The sequence below is a fragment of the Atta colombica genome, unplaced genomic scaffold, assembly GCF_001594045.1.
Source record: "Atta colombica isolate Treedump-2 unplaced genomic scaffold, Acol1.0 scaffold51, whole genome shotgun sequence".
Lineage (NCBI taxonomy): Eukaryota > Metazoa > Arthropoda > Insecta > Hymenoptera > Formicidae > Atta > Atta colombica.
This window is the reverse complement of record NW_017259541.1, coordinates 1,225,626-1,241,621: the sequence shown is the minus strand read 5'-3', so window position 1 is coordinate 1,241,621 and position 15,996 is coordinate 1,225,626. Positions and strand designations below refer to the sequence as shown.

Sequence of the window (15,996 nt, the reverse complement as noted above, 5' to 3'; positions counted from 1 at the left end):
ATGTTGTTATGATAATTTTTGTGCTATAAAATATATATAAAATTTAACATTTTTCAATATTACATTTTTTATATGAAAAAGAATAAATTAATTTGAAAACAAAAGTTTTTTGGCAAACAACTTCAAAGAAGGTCTTGTTTTCTAGAGATCTTGTTTTTGGAATCGCTAAATTCTGGACAGAATTAAAAAATTTAAATTGAAAAGAAATAAATATTATTGAAATTCTTTTTAGGAGATTCTTTTTAGGAGATTCTTATAGTATCACTGAGCTTGGATGTAATTTGAAAAGGTTGAATTTCAAAAGTAGTAATCTCCATGAAGGAAAATCTCGTATTACAAGGCTTATAATTAGAGTTTAGAAATTAGTTCGGAAATAGATATTAACTGCTTGCGTAGTCTGATGAGCTTCAAACAGAGCTAAACTGGAAATTTGATGTGTATGTGTGTGTGTGTGTGTTATTTGAAATTAGAAATTTTCTAAAATCAAATTTTATAAAAATCAGATTTTCTTTTGAAATATTTTTATTTTTTCTATATCCGCCATATTGAATATTCTTTTAACTTTAAAATCGAATAAAGCATTATCGAATTAGCTTATAAGTTAAGTTTCAGTTTGAAAAATGGACAAGCAATTTTGAAATTAAAGGGGATGTGCCGAAACAAAGGGTTTAAAAAAAATATCAAAAAGGAATAAACTTTTTTACGATGGGAAGATTTTATACAAGAATATTAGATTAAAGAGAAACATTACAAAGACTCACCTATGCTAAGATATTTTTTATGGACGGCTTCATAAGCTGTCCAGTCGATATTTTTAAACTTGGTCCTTTCCGGTCTGGAACCGAGGGGTCCGGGATCAGGAGTGCCCTCGTTCGGATTCCTGACGAGGAGCACGGTTAATAGTAAACCTTTTATTTTATGAGAATATTACGAAAGATGCTTTTTTTCCACAACTTACCCGGTACGTGCAAAGTTTGTCAAATAGAGTATTACACTCTCGGAGAGCGCTATCTCGGCTCTAGTATAATTCTTCGGCCAATGAGACAAACCTCCAACCAGGGGCGCTCCGAAAAAATATGGCAGCTCCTCCCCGTGGATACATCCCGGCCTCTGAAATAATAATTAACATGATATATGATAAAAGTTTAAGCTTATTTTATAAAAATTATGCGGGTTTTCAGATCCTTCCGTGTCCAGATTCATTCTTGAAATGCCAACGTTTCGTGAACTTTGCAGTTCACTTCATCAAAGCGAAGAGTAGCCTGATACTGAGCTGTTCTTCCGAGTCGTTTCCTTTTTATATATTATGCTACTTGTTGGAGTGAAAGAAGAGAATTGTAGGTGAGAGAGAGAGGGAGGGGGGGGGGGGGAGAAAATCGGTCAGTCCTCTTTAAGGGAGAATAATTTTCCATATTTTATTTATGTTATAGCCATTATCTCTATTCAGATTGTTAGGGTGTTTTTGTATCTCTATACTTCTCTATACTTTCTTGGAAAGTATGATATAATGTTGGCTATTGTGATCGTTTTGTCAAACATTTTTATTTGATATCCTGTTTCGATATTGTGTTCTGACAGTGCTGATTGTGTAATGTGTTTTAACTGACATCACGTTGATGTTCTTTTATCCATAGGTTGACCATTCTCCCAGTTTCTCCAATGTATACTTGCCCGCAGGAATAAGGTATTTTTTATATTCCTGCGGAGCTAAGTGGAGGTCTTTGAATCTTTAGAATTTCTTAAGATTTGTCCTATCTTTTTGAGTGGTTTAAAGATAATTCGGATGTTGTATTTGTTTAATATCCCTGCCAATCCGATTTGTTGTTCCTTTGATATATGGGAGAATGGATAGGATTCTCTCGTCTGATTGTATGTCAAAGATCGTTGTCTTGTTTGCATGTTTATTGATTGTTTTGATTATGTCTTTTTTGTCGTGTCCGTTTTTCTGTAAAGCTGTTTTTAAGTGAGTTCTGTCTGTAAATGTTCTTTGTCAGAGATGGTGAAAGCTCTATGTACAAGTGAATTGATTGCAGACTATTTTTGTGCTGGGTGGTGATGTGACTCGGCATGTAGGTATCTGTGTGTTGGTTTTCTGTACACTTGATGGCCTAAGGTACCGTCAGCTTTCTTTAGAGATAAGAACATCTAGGAAGGGGAGTTTTCCGTTTTCCTCTATGTCTATGGTGAAGTGAATATTTGAAGTTGATTGTTGAGGAATTTACGGAGTTTGGCTCTGCCGTCTCCATATCACGAATATGTCGTCTACATTACGGAACCAAATTCTGGTTTTTTGAGTGTTTTTTTGAGGGCCTTTTTCTCAAAATGAAGATGTTGGCGATTACAGGAGAAATAGGAGAACTCATTACCACTCCAACAAGTAGCGTAATATATAAAAGGGGAATGACCCGGAGGAACAGCTCAGTTTCAGGCTGCTCCTCGCACTGATGAAGTGAATTGCAAGGTTCACAAAACGTTGGCATTCCAAGAATGGATCTGGACACGGAAGAGATCCGCGAAACGCATAATCTTTATAGAAAGGAAGTGGAAGTCTCAAGAATATTGTGCTTATTTTATTTTTAATATAAATAGGAGTTAAAGTAACAGTATAAATAGGAATTTATTTCTGTTTATATGCCCTTATATTTAATTTTATCTCTTTTTCTATACATATAATATAATGTGATAATAATATGGTAATATTATAGTTTAAGATTTTATGCAAGAGTATATGAAGATTGTCTAGGATAATTTTTGACGCTATGCTTGAATTTGTCATTAAACTATCTCTATTAGATTCTATTTTTAAGATGTAGGTGAAAAAAAAAACATTTTTCTCAATATATAGTGAAGTTTTATTGAAATATACAAAAACAAATCAGACGTCTTGAGCAATTAAATTTTTTTCAAAATTTGTAAAGTAGTGTAATTTTCTTGAGTTTGTATCTCCTTCTTTCTTTTTTCTCTTTAAATAGATTAAAATTAGTTGATCCGAGATGACTCCGTAGCTTTAATAATTCAATCGCATGGTCAAAGCGAAAGGGGAGGGAATGAAAGGATCAGGACGGAGTGCGAATCTAACCATGGAATTTTTTCCGAAGAATCCTCTTTCACGCTCGATCATACGAAAGCACTCATGGAATCTGCCGAAGTTATAGGTGCACCTACGATTTCTCGTTGAAATTGTAAAAATACCTCAGCCTATTCTGCAAACTTCAAGTTTGCCCGCCATTTTAACAAGCTCGAGTGCAGAGTTTGCGTCCTCGAAAAATTCGAATTATCCACGAGAAATAGCGGAATTGTGTTTTTATCCGTAGCCGACTTTTAAAGCGATTTTTATGTTCCAATTCGAGATCCAAGAATAAAATACGATTCAATAATTGTTATTAAATAACAGAATTGGCGGTTGATGTTAACAATTACAGAATAAACTGTTGGAATGATTAATGAATAATAGCAGTAATCAAATCGCGATTAAATTATCGTTCATTAAACAGGAAATAATTACTCTTTTGATCATGATCACGTTTTGATGAATTAACATGTATCAACATATTCTGTTATGACTCATTTTGCAATAACTGATTAGCAATTAGCTTGACGAAAAATGTGAAACTAGACATTTCTCGAAATATTAAATAATACATTAAAAATGTTTCAACGTCGAGTTATAGGTATATTTTACTTCATAGCACAGGAATATAAAATATCCAGTTAACGTTATATTCTTGCGAGGCGAACGTTCTACGAATGCAACCGAAACGTTTTTCTGGATGCAGTCGTGCAGACGCAATAAGTTCGTTGCAGCGTTTACGCGCGATCCTTATTCTTCGTTGACTTCATGGCGCGAGACGGGAGGGCGAGACGAGGGTGCGCGTTGAACGTTTAATGCACTTTCATTTTGCTGGTGACGGCAACGGTGATCGCCAGGTCGAGGTGCCAGACGATATTCGTATGCAAAGTGCACCGGGTGTAAGGCATAAAGGTGCCGGCAGAAATGACGGCATGGGGTGAAAAGGAAAAAGTGCGCGGAAGCTGCAGGTGCGAGGCGAACGTGGAATTTCAAATCCTCCTCCTCCTCCTCCTTCCGTCTCTCTCGTTCGAGTTTCTTTTTAAAATTCCACTTTTCCGTTGTTGTTTTTCGAATTTACGGAGAGATAAATATGGTGATAATTTATGCAGCGAAATTTTATTTTTCGTGAAAAGTCGAAAGAAATTTTTAACAAGAGGATTATTCTTTTCTCCTGTCAAAGACCTAAAAGTTTTTAATCTCCTTGTATCCCACACAACATATTTATAAACTGGAAACAAATTTTTTTTAACTTAATATTTCTTTTGAATGGTACTAAATAAACATTTACTTGCAGTAAATAAATATTTATTTAATACAAAAAAGTGACAGTTAAATCGAATTAATGATTTTTGTATCATATGTTTAATAAATATTTATTATACTTAAAATTATTCAAACAAATATTTATTAAAATTCAGTATTCTTTTCAGTGTATATATTACATATAATATATTCGTATTTATACTTTTGTTTACTCCGTGTACTTCACGTACACGTGTGGGTCACAGACTATTTGTAAGGTGCACCAAGAATACATATCTTGAGATAATATTCCGAAATTCCACGCAGTGGTAATAACTGATCTCATCGATTCAATTTTCGGATTTCCTTTTACACATCCGTTTCTTGTTAGACATTCGGAAGAGAGAAGTGTGGATATTGCTAATATATATGTGACATTAATAATCGCGCCACTGAAATTCATTCAAAGTTTGAAACTAGGAGGTATAGGAAAAGGGAATGAGAGAGGAAAGGGACCGTACATCCTCCCGTATCCTCATCGTAAGTTTCTGAAATCAGATATGAGCAAGAGTCGCCGCCATGTTGTCGTATTTCCGGTGAATCCCAACTTCTGTCTCATATATACCCGTGACTTTAATAAATGAATAATATGAAAAATATGGAAGAGATCATAGGAAGTAAACCGAATTTATCTCTTCTGCGCTATTTTTTATTAATGGAACTTTTTAATACGCTTTTTAACCGTTATATACATATTTAAAGTCTATAAAGGTATGCAAAATTTATTGCAAAACAGATTTATTATTAAATTCTACAAATTTGAAAAATAAATTGAATAATATTCAAAATATAGATTTTGGTAATAATATTAACAGTTCCAGATTCTTTTTTTATTCTCTAGATTTTCCAACGTCTAGATTCTTCTTCCGTCTAGTTCTTTTTCATTCCAACTTGTGCGATAAAAAGTATATTCTGATAGCAAACCTGAGGATAGTCTCCGAATTTCGTTTGATAGTCGAAGACGTACAGATAGGAGTTTCTGTGGGATTGACTGTGAAGATCCGCGGTTCTCGTTGCTGGAGCGACTGTATTCGCGTCCCCCAGGGCTTCGAGAGTCTCGTCCCTGAAAAAGATGTATTTCTTTCTTTTTTTTTTTTTTTTTTTTTTATAAATATACTCCGTAAATTTCTTCCAAACTCTGACTGAAAATAAATTTAAAGATGAATATTAAAATTAAGATAAATAAAATATAAAATATAAACTGAATTATAATTGAAGGAAATTCTGCAAAATTTAAGTTTATATATATAATTATTTTTGTTTTATAGCAAAAATAGTACAATCAAAATAAAAAGAATAAAAAGAATATTTTAAAATAAAATGTTTTTTCAATAAATAAATGTTGGTTCATAATAATAAATATTGAAACAAATAATTGTAGTCTGAAGAACTAATAAATGTACTAAATAAATGTCACGATTGATTTATTCGCTATCAATAAAATAAATAATAGCTGGAGATAAATTAAAATAGATACGTAACGGTAATTAAAATAAATAAAAATATTGTTATATGAAATTGGTTTTCGATCAAATTTCTTTAGAATTTACCTAATATTGACAGGATGTTGCACGGGTCGTTCCCAATCCGTATACTCGTTTATTATAGTTGCTAGGATTTCCGGCTGGTGATACGTGTATGTGTTCCGCACGAATTCGCGCAGAATCTTTGTCCTTCTATCAGCTTCAATCCCGTACTGAGCATCGTCGGCGGTTAACGAAAAATACGCCTCGGAACGAACAACACCGACCATCAAATCATACCTGTGAATGCAAGAATTTTTCTTTAAACTGTTTAAAAGAGATAAAAGAAGTTTCTCACAAAATATTAAGAAGTTTACGAAATATTTTCAGATTTATAAGCTTCGTTTTTAAAGTACAAAAAGTTTCTTGCGGTATGAAAAGTTTACTTTTTAGCCACGGATTTTGCAAATCTTGTGGAATTGTATTTATATAGAAATTCCAACAGTACGCATTATTCGCTGAAAAAAAAATTGGTTGCTGCAACAATTTAGGTAGTAAAATATGGCATAGCATTTTTATATGTCTGTAGCAACCAGTTTTTGGTTGTAACAGCAAATTTTTAGTTGAGTTAGCCTATTCACAATGTCAGTATATTTTGATAGGCTAACGCAAGTAAAAATTTACTGCTACAACCAAAAACTGGTTGCTACAGACATATAAAAATGCTATGCCATATTTTACTACCTAAATTGTTGCAGCAATCTTTTCTTTCAGTGTTGCTAATAGAAAATTTTACAATTCATAATTAATAATTAATAATATAATTGTAAAAAGTTTAAGCGACCTCAATTTGAATTCATAAGATTCTTAAATACTAGGATCTTTCATTTATACTTCGGACACTAAGCTTTTTCGAGCCTTTACATTCTTGTTTACACGAGTTTTTCGTATTTTTCAACGAAGAATAAAAGAGTTATTCTCAATGTTGCAGGATGCGATTTTATCTTTCTTGGTGATATTCCTTCAGAACTCCGATATTGTGTATCTCGCGCTATTTATTTTCCCTTGCCTCAATGCTCGATTTCGCTAGTTATAACGATTGAAACAAAAAGAGGAGTTACGATACCTCGACAGTTTCGCGACGACGTCCTTTCTCAGAAGGATGTTGTTGAGCGTATTGATCGTGTCGACTTGCAGGGTGTAGTCCTGATCCTCGGGATCGCCAGGATCGATTATAACGCCGTCTATACTGGGTCCAAAAGCTGGTGCGAACTCTAGCCCTTTAACAGGCACCGATACCAATTCACTCAAAGACACATCTCTCAGACACTTTAACAGAGCCTGAGGATCTTCCGCTACCTATAAAAAATAAAATCGACACTTCAGAAAAATCATAACGATTAGAAACTACCATATTATTTATTACTATATTTCATTTTTTATATTTAAACGTATAAAAAAGAGGGACATTAATGTTTTTAAATCTTCTATTTTTCAATCTTCTTTTACAAAGCAAAAATAAGATAACAAAGTTTTCCATGTTTAAGAGGAAATAGCTGCCGCAGTCATGATTTTTAATAAATCTGTAAACATTTTTTAAAAATATTTTTAATATAGATAAAAGTACATTATAATTAATGAGGAAAGAATCTCCTCGTATTTGGTTCGTTACTTTTTTCTTAAGAATTCTTGAAAAACTGCTATTTTTAGCTCGTTCAAATTTAACCATCTCCTCTCAAGCAATTAAAAAGAATATAATTTTAGAAATTAGATTCTAGGGAAATAAGTAAATTATAAAATTATATTCCTGATTTAATAATTCGAAGAAATTAACAGAATCATTTGTATTTAATTACAGTAATAAAACGTAACTATATGTAATATAGATTGCGATTAAGTTTAATTACAATCATGAGCAACGTAAAAAATTAAATGATCGCTGTTAATATTTTCATCGACATTTTCGTTTAGAAGATAAAGCTCCAGATTGGCCATATAGAACTTGTTATCATTACAATTAAGACCATGAACCGCGGGATATCCTATTAACGCGGGATAACCCTCGTAACATTAAACGCGATTGTGCTGGGTAATTTTATCAGGATGAGAATCGGCACAATCAGACGCGTTCCTCGTTCGATCGAAAACGATGGTCCACGTATGGACGGGCAATTTGCACACACGCAGGACGTCGCATTTAGTCAGCGGGCGATTCGACATTCGATTGCGGGTCACCGCCGTGTCTGCGTTGAGAGCTGGATTTCCAAAGACGATTACCGACGCTAAAGCAATTCATTTGCGTGCGACCCCGAAATTAAAGCGAATCGCCTGGTGAGGCCGATGGGCTCTCGGTCCAACTTCGGGCGCCGTCGAATTTAGCTGAGAGACGCACGAAAATCTTGTTTATCTTGCTGGCGATGTGTGCCAGTGCAGGGTGGTAGCCTCGTTAAGGCCGCACCCACCTTGTTCCGACGGTACATCCTCGCCGGGAAATGCCGCCGGAAAATGTCGACCCTTTCCCGACACGATCCCGCACATCCCGCGCGAAATGCGTCAACTCTGAAACGCCTTCCGCTATGCTCGGGCGATTTGCCACATGAGTTATCTCGTGCATTATGCGCAGTTTATCGCGTGCGATAAACAGATGAAAATAATAAACTTTTTTTTTTTGAAAAATGAGGAAGCATTTGTTGCGTGAACATAACAAGAATATCGTTTAAGGATATGTCAATACGTATTTTTTTATCAAAATGAAGAAAATGCATTATAACAAAAACAAATATAAGAAAATTATAGATTTTTTTATGTTGTGTCTATTTGAAAATTTAATATAAAAAGGTTGCCGGCTATTTAGAATCTCGATTAAAAATTATTTTATTAAGAAGTTTTTGACATGTTTCATAAAAAGAAAATAAAATGAGAAAATTTTCATTTAAATTATATCATTAAATATAAGTATTGATTTTATTGAACTTTATGTGTGTATATAATACTCATTAAAAAAAATAAATAATAAAAAAGTATAAATTTTAATTTTTTTGCACATATTATATCTAATATAGTCTTAAGGATGAATGTGTTATCACACAAAGTTAGCAAAAATATAAAATTTGCATAGATTATTCTATTACGTATGTGTCACAAATTTGAGTATAATTTTCTTATCAATATGAAAATTACTTAATTTTCTGGTTTGTTTTGTTTCTTATATAAAATCGTATTTTATAGTGCAAATTTAATCAGCGTTACAAATTAAATCAGCTTTTTTATTTGTACCAATAAAACTCTAATAAATAATCGCGCAAAAGGTTATTTGGATTCATTTCATTTAAAAATTATTTACCTATAAAATTTCAGGTAAATATCATTATTTTAAACCAATATAAGTCAGGTTATTTGTTGTTTTATTTTTTGATTTCAGGGCATATTTATGGTCAAAAGTTTTTAGCTAATATTAACCTTTTTTTGACTGATTGTACAGGCAAAATATCTTTAAAAATGAATCGCTTTGTTCAATGAACTGTTAGAAAATAAATATATAACTGCGAGAGAGAGTGTGTGTGTGTGTGTGTGTGTGTGTGTGTGTGAGAGAGAGAGAGAGAATCTTGAAAAAAAAATCTGCACAAAAACGAAATTGGATAAAATTCGAAATTTGTTTCCTTTTCTTTACTTTTTTTCCGAATAATATCAATTTGAAAAAGCTTCGGATTGTTAGTTGAAAAATACGGTTTATCAAGCCTAAATGGTCCCGATTTGTGGTTCGCGATTGAAAGTAAACGATTAAACGAGGATTACGTCAATTGTTTCTCGATGTTTCCAAAGCATGCCCTGGAAAAATGGCGGCGTGCAAAATGGAAATTGAGATGGGGATTATATTATGCGCTCGGATCGGCGCACTTGTAGCGGGAATAAATTTTATTTCCATCCCCGCCTTCGTCCACACCGTCCACACAACCGAAATATCCACAGGGGAAAGTTCAAATTGGGAAAACACTGTTGGAACCGAGGTATCTTTTATTGCGTTATTTTTGATGGACGAGAAAACGCGACGAGCTTGTAGATATCGAGGCTTTCCGACCTGATCGGGAATATCGTCGCCGGAATTTACAGTGCTGCATATCAATTTCAATAAAGGATACGTCACGGCGGCTTTGCGGTATTATAAAGTGAGTCAAGTACGTAATTCACCTTTAATAAAATAACCGTCAACCGAGGACAACATATTTTCCATGGCTCGTAGCGCAGGAGAGAATCCAGAGAAAAAGGGAAGAATGGGAAAAAGATAACAAAAGCTGAATGGGAATGACGAATCTATGCAATAATGGCGATATCTTTTATTGAAATTTGAGATAGCTATAATTTCATTTAATATTATTTCCTGTAAAATCGATATATGAAACGTTATATTCGAACAATCAAGAAATATCTAACTGAATAATTGTTACAGTTAGATGGTATATAGCTGTACGCGTATACCAAATTTGCATCGGCCAGTCTGCAATTTGCGAAATTTAACATCCCTTTTATTGAGAGTGCGCGCGCATTCGCCTATTGGGGCCGATGTCTCGAGTGTATATTAGCTTAATTGAAACGCACCGTTAATATAATTGGTATTGCGTAATTAATGCTGTAAAAACACCGGGTGCGCGAGTATACCCGCATTTGATATTTTAATTTATGCCCACCCGCTTTTACGCGGTCGTTTCGTCGCCGACGATCGGAATTATCGCGAATTATACGAGCTCGAAAACGAGCGAATAAGAATTAATGCCGAGAGACTGTCGACACGATGAAATATAACGAGCACACTGTCTATTCTGTCGATTGGTCTCACCCTGTAAACTGAAATCAACGAAATGTGTTCGAATTTAACGCTGGATTCATCACGTTCGCTGTCACGTAAAGTCAAATCTGTTTGCAGCTTTTGAATTTTTCAAATTTTTTTTAGTATTTTCAAGAGATTCGGCTTAAATTTTGGTCAAAGGGGCATTCTGTTTTAATTCCATAAAATCTAATTTCATCTGCTAAGGATATTACATGTATTTTTTAATAAAAGAAAAAAATTAGATTTTTCTATATTATATTTGAAAATAATATTATTAATAGAAATAATTTTGTTAAGTAATATTACATTTGAAAGTAAAAATTTGATGATGAGTAAGATCCCTGGATAATAAATTATTTCGATAAAAAGTAAACTTGTTTAAAAAAAAATAAATTAAAGAAAATGAAAATAATAATTAAAATAAAATGAAACAAAAATTTCATTTAAACTACAAGGTGTCATCAAAATCCGGACAAATTTCAATTTAAATTTTCTGCTATATTGTGCCTCCGTTAGAGGTTGTTATTGGCATCCGAGAAAGCCTGATAGTAACCAGTCATATTCTCAAAATGGCCGCGATATTGAAACCGAGTATAACCGAAGTGCGGAGTATAACCGAAGAACCGCGATCATCGAAGACCTTCGCTCAGCAACGGAAATAATTTGGTTCTTTTGAATATCCAAGATCAACCATTTTTTGTGGCAAAATGTACAGTTAGAACAATCCAATGAAAGTCCTAGTCTGCCAGCGAGGAAGAGTCATTCGCACCTCGAGGAACCTCCGCAGTCCGTTGAAAGGATTCAAGCGCTGATTTCGAATGAACCAGAGCAATCGTCGCGAAAATTAGCATCGATTGTTGGTGTAAGCGAGCCAACGATGCGTCGAATTGCCGAGAAGAACCTTCGATACAAATCGTATACATTAAAGATACGATAGATGCTCTCTGAGGCTGCCAGGACAAGTTGAGTTGCTCGCCTCGGCTCCCATTCTGGTCTCCCAACAATCCAGATTTAAATCCCTTGGACTATTACGTATGAAACGTAGTTGAAAAGGGTCACAAACAAGTCTCGGCATTCCGATGTGACGTCATTAAGGACCATTATTAAGGCAGCATTCGTCGGCAGCGTTACAGTGTGCGTGCTTCAGTCCGAGAATAGAGATTGTCATTCAAGCTAATAAGAGACACATCGAATAATTGTGCTCTGTACAGGGATCCCCCAAGTGCCATGTAAAAGGATTTTTTGAAATATTTAATTTTTCATTAAAAACATTTTGTTTAAAGAAATTGTTCGATTTTTCCGGATTTTGGTGACGCACCCTGTATAAAATTGTTAAATATGTATTAAATTGATCTTATTGAATTGTTTCATAACATTCATTTTTACGGAAAGTTACGAAAGTTTTCAATTCCAGTCTCTTTTTATAGAGACTGTAGCACATACTTACTATATATCTGATACTATATATCTGATACATTCTTAAACACACGTATGTGCAAGGTGTGTTGATCCGAATTCCTGTGTAAATTCTACGTTGACTTTCGAGGAGAAAGGAAGTTTCTAAGGGTGGTAGAAGGGTTAACGAAATTATAGGCTGACGCGTAGGATAATTTCGGTGCGATCGGGAGGACATGTTTGTTGGTACTCACCGACGAACAATTTAGGTGTTTGGCGACCTGCATAGCATAATTGGCGGCGCCTCTCACTAACGCCCACGGTGAAAGCGCGCTGCCTGACATCAGAACACCTCGATGAAACAGCAGACCTGCAATCGAGCCGTCGATATCACATACTGTGCGTAGATTTGTTACAAGCCTCGAATATTAGTAGATTTTTTCTTTGTAGAATATTAATTAAAGCAATTCTCTCATTAGCGTTATTCTTACTGATAAAATAAATTAATGACATTATTAATATTTTACAACACATCTTGCGGAATCTTGCACCGATACGGAAATGTAAATAGAAGTATAATTGTATAATTATTAACAATACTTTACGTAAGATCTTTAATTCTTAAGTATTTCCCGTCTGTTATTGTTCCGTACAATTCCAGCAACGCTACAATCTTTATGTTCTTTGTGCGCTAGGAAATGTTCTGCGTCGTAAAAATTCTATATCTTAGAATTGCTGCGCGATTCAAGATGCGATTCCGGAATCCATACGACGCGTGGAATCTCCGTGTCGCACTTTTCGAAAGGACCTGACTTTATCTCGGGATTTACAAATCGTATCTCGTAATACAAAAATGTTTGTTCGCGTAGGAAGAGATTATATATCGCGACGTAGAATTGAATTTCGAGATGATTTCGGGGTCGATTCCCTTCGCGGACGGAACTACGATATTACCTGAGTAAACGAAATACAATCCGAGTTTCAATGCATAGTAACGAATACTCATCTCGACCGCTCGATAGATTTATTTCCAATCAACGACTTCCATTACGAGGTTATCAGTGATTTCCGCTCTAAAGATGAGGGGTACAACTCGCCGAACATAGCCATATACAAGATGTCTAAACTAGAAAGATGAATGTGCTGCGGTATTGAAAAATACTACGATATTGAAACACTTTTTATAGAGAAAATTTTTATAGAGAAAATTTCAGTTGCAATCTGTCTTGTATCAGCATACATTATAAAAATTGCTTCATTATTATTATTATTATCATCTACATTTTTACACCATCATTTCTATGTTAATATTATGTAAAGAGAAAAATTATTAAGTAAAAGAATTCTTATTTATTTTTCGACTGCTGAAACATCTTTCTATTTAATTAGTAATTTTAATTTTTTGTACGGAGAAAATGGAGGAAAATAAAATACTAAAAATTTCTTCTCGGTAATAATAATAAAATGTAGTATTTACAACAAAGAGTCGAGCAGAAGCTTATTAGTCATTAATTTTCTCATCATACGTCGCAAAATTAGACATTACGTAAGACATGAATAGATAAGAGAGAGAGAGAGAGAGAGAGAGAGAGAGAGAGAGCATGGTTTGTAGCGTGAAGAAAATTAAGGCGGCAGGGCGAACATGATGTTACATAGCTTCGTCGTGTTAGTTTGTCTATTATTTAATACAGAAGACCGGGATAAGTCGCTTAATCCCAATTTTGTGAGTCGTTAATCTTGATATCTCGAGGAGACGAGAGATTCCATATAGATATACTATGTACACGTACCAGATCTCAACATACACAGTATTAATCAAGATATACAAAAACACTTCTTTATTTATTATTTGTAATTAATTAATTTATAACAGACAGCTTTTGTTTTAATTACTTTTTATATTATTATTTTATTAATCATTTATTACGTTATATTCCCATTGTGCTTATCATTCCCAATTATTATCATTACTAAATTTTTAATTTACTTATTCTTAATTATATATAATTATATATATTAATTTGCACGCAACAGAGAAAGGTTTAGTGCTTTATTTCCAATTTGTTGTGTGTAGTCATATTACGGTTTTATAAGACACTTTGTATTGTATAAGAAAGATTTGTTTAATATTTAATAAGTTTCCTCGTATCACAGTATATCCTTGTAGTATTTGCATAAAATTTCAAATGAGCGAAAATAACATAACAAGTGACGTTTTTCCAACACACAAATATGTAACTTGATCGGTCAATCCATCTTGATATTCGACAAAATATGTCTTCGAGAGTGATGTTATCCCGATACACGTCGACGTTTGATTCGCTCTCATTCATTTAACGAAGGAGATACTAGGGTAAACTCTGAATATCCTGGTGACATCCTCGACGTATTTCCGACATTACAGAATCAAGATGGCCTCGTTCTTCCGATATTCGTCGTCGTCAAGAGGACGACACCGAACGATAAGATGGTGTCGAAGCTCGCGACATTAAAGGACTATTAAAGGATTATCGCTGACTCAAATTCCGTTGCGTTACTTGGATTTAATGGCAGGTCTCTATAATACCCAAGGATTAATTAATTCCTTCGAGGGAACAAGATCCCAAGCGTTCGACAAATTAAAGCTGTAGGATCAAAGGAAAAGAGGAACTGAAATCCGAATATCACGATTTAAAGAAAAAAAAAAGGGAGAAATTGAGATTCATAAGAATCGAAAAATCAAGAAAGTTAAGATGTAAGAAATCGAGAAATTGAAAAATCGTGAACTCTCAGGATTTGAAGAAGTTAAGGTCCGAAGATTCGAGCATATAAATTATTCAAGACAGAATCAAAGAAGACGGGAAACTATATAAGAAATAGAAAATTTTGGGATTTGTTAAAGCAGGGACACAAGATATGAAGAAATGAAATGCACATATTTAATGAAAGCTAACAGACAAATGGATAAAATGGATAAAAATCTAGATGAATTACGGTAATTTGAATTAGAAACAAATCGAAGAATTTAATTATTTCAAATTTATTATTTTCAAAATACTAAAATACCACAGATAGTTTTAAATTCAACAACTAAAACCAGAAATTAAAAGAATTTTCAGAAAGATTTAAAGATATATGTGTCTGACACAGTGTGAGAGAGAATTTAAATTTTATTACAATATTCTTTATTATTTATCGTTGAATCAGTTGTTGTGGGAAAATAGTAGCTCGTAAGGAAGAGAGATACGATATAATTTTTTAGCTGGATATCGCTATTATTCTTCGTCGTATTCTTCGACGAGTCATGTAATACTGGCTCAAGTTTATCAGTTTATCAGAGGAGAAACAAAAAACAGAGTATTGCTATGTCTGTTTCGGAACCGCAAAGCTTATCGTCGGAGGACCTTCTGGATAATAATTCACTACAGCTGTGAGTTGTCAATGGTGGTGGGGCCAGCTGATTCCTCTATAATTTATGGCGTCTGGTAAACCACCCCATTATTCCTAGCTTCTCCGTATCATTGTCTCGTGCGGCTTCTCGCTCTTCGACCTCTACCCTTCTGTTGCCTCTCTTGCGCTCTACTGTTTCTACGTGACATTATCTGCTGTTTCCTTGCAACGCGACAAGAGAAACAGCTTTCTATGGGTTGGTCCAAGACAATAAACTGTTACAAGAACATTTCAATACAAGTATCTAAGAGCTAACGAACTTTCGAAAATACATTTTACTCTTTCCAAATAAAGTTATACGATATTCTGTTACATGATATCCCGCAGAACACAAATATATTACCAGTAATAAGCCAATACTTTAATTTTTCACTCAATATGAATTTAAGTAGGAAATTATATATATTGGTAATGTTACTAGTAATTTGTTTTTTGCGAAATGCATATAAAATGTATTTTATACGTATGTAGATTGATTTTCTAAATGTAATCTCGGTCAATTTTCAGTCAAT

The 15,996-nt window shown here is 33.9% G+C and overlaps 1 protein-coding gene across 1 annotated transcript in view; it reads right to left on the bottom strand.

The window, feature by feature from the left end:
* LOC108691716 (neuroligin-1-like) overlaps window positions 1–15,996 on the bottom strand; it is a 34,759-nt gene that overhangs the window by 1,086 nt on the left and 17,677 nt on the right. Inside the window, exons 4-9 of the mRNA XM_018199582.1 lie at window positions 12,310–12,425; window positions 6,962–7,194; window positions 5,923–6,135; window positions 5,297–5,435; window positions 959–1,110; window positions 762–880 (exon numbers count right to left, since the gene is read on the bottom strand). Of these exons, the coding sequence (XP_018055071.1) occupies window positions 762–880; window positions 959–1,110; window positions 5,297–5,435; window positions 5,923–6,135; window positions 6,962–7,194; window positions 12,310–12,425 (972 nt within the window). The remainder of the gene's footprint in view (window positions 1–761; window positions 881–958; window positions 1,111–5,296; window positions 5,436–5,922; window positions 6,136–6,961; window positions 7,195–12,309; window positions 12,426–15,996) is intronic.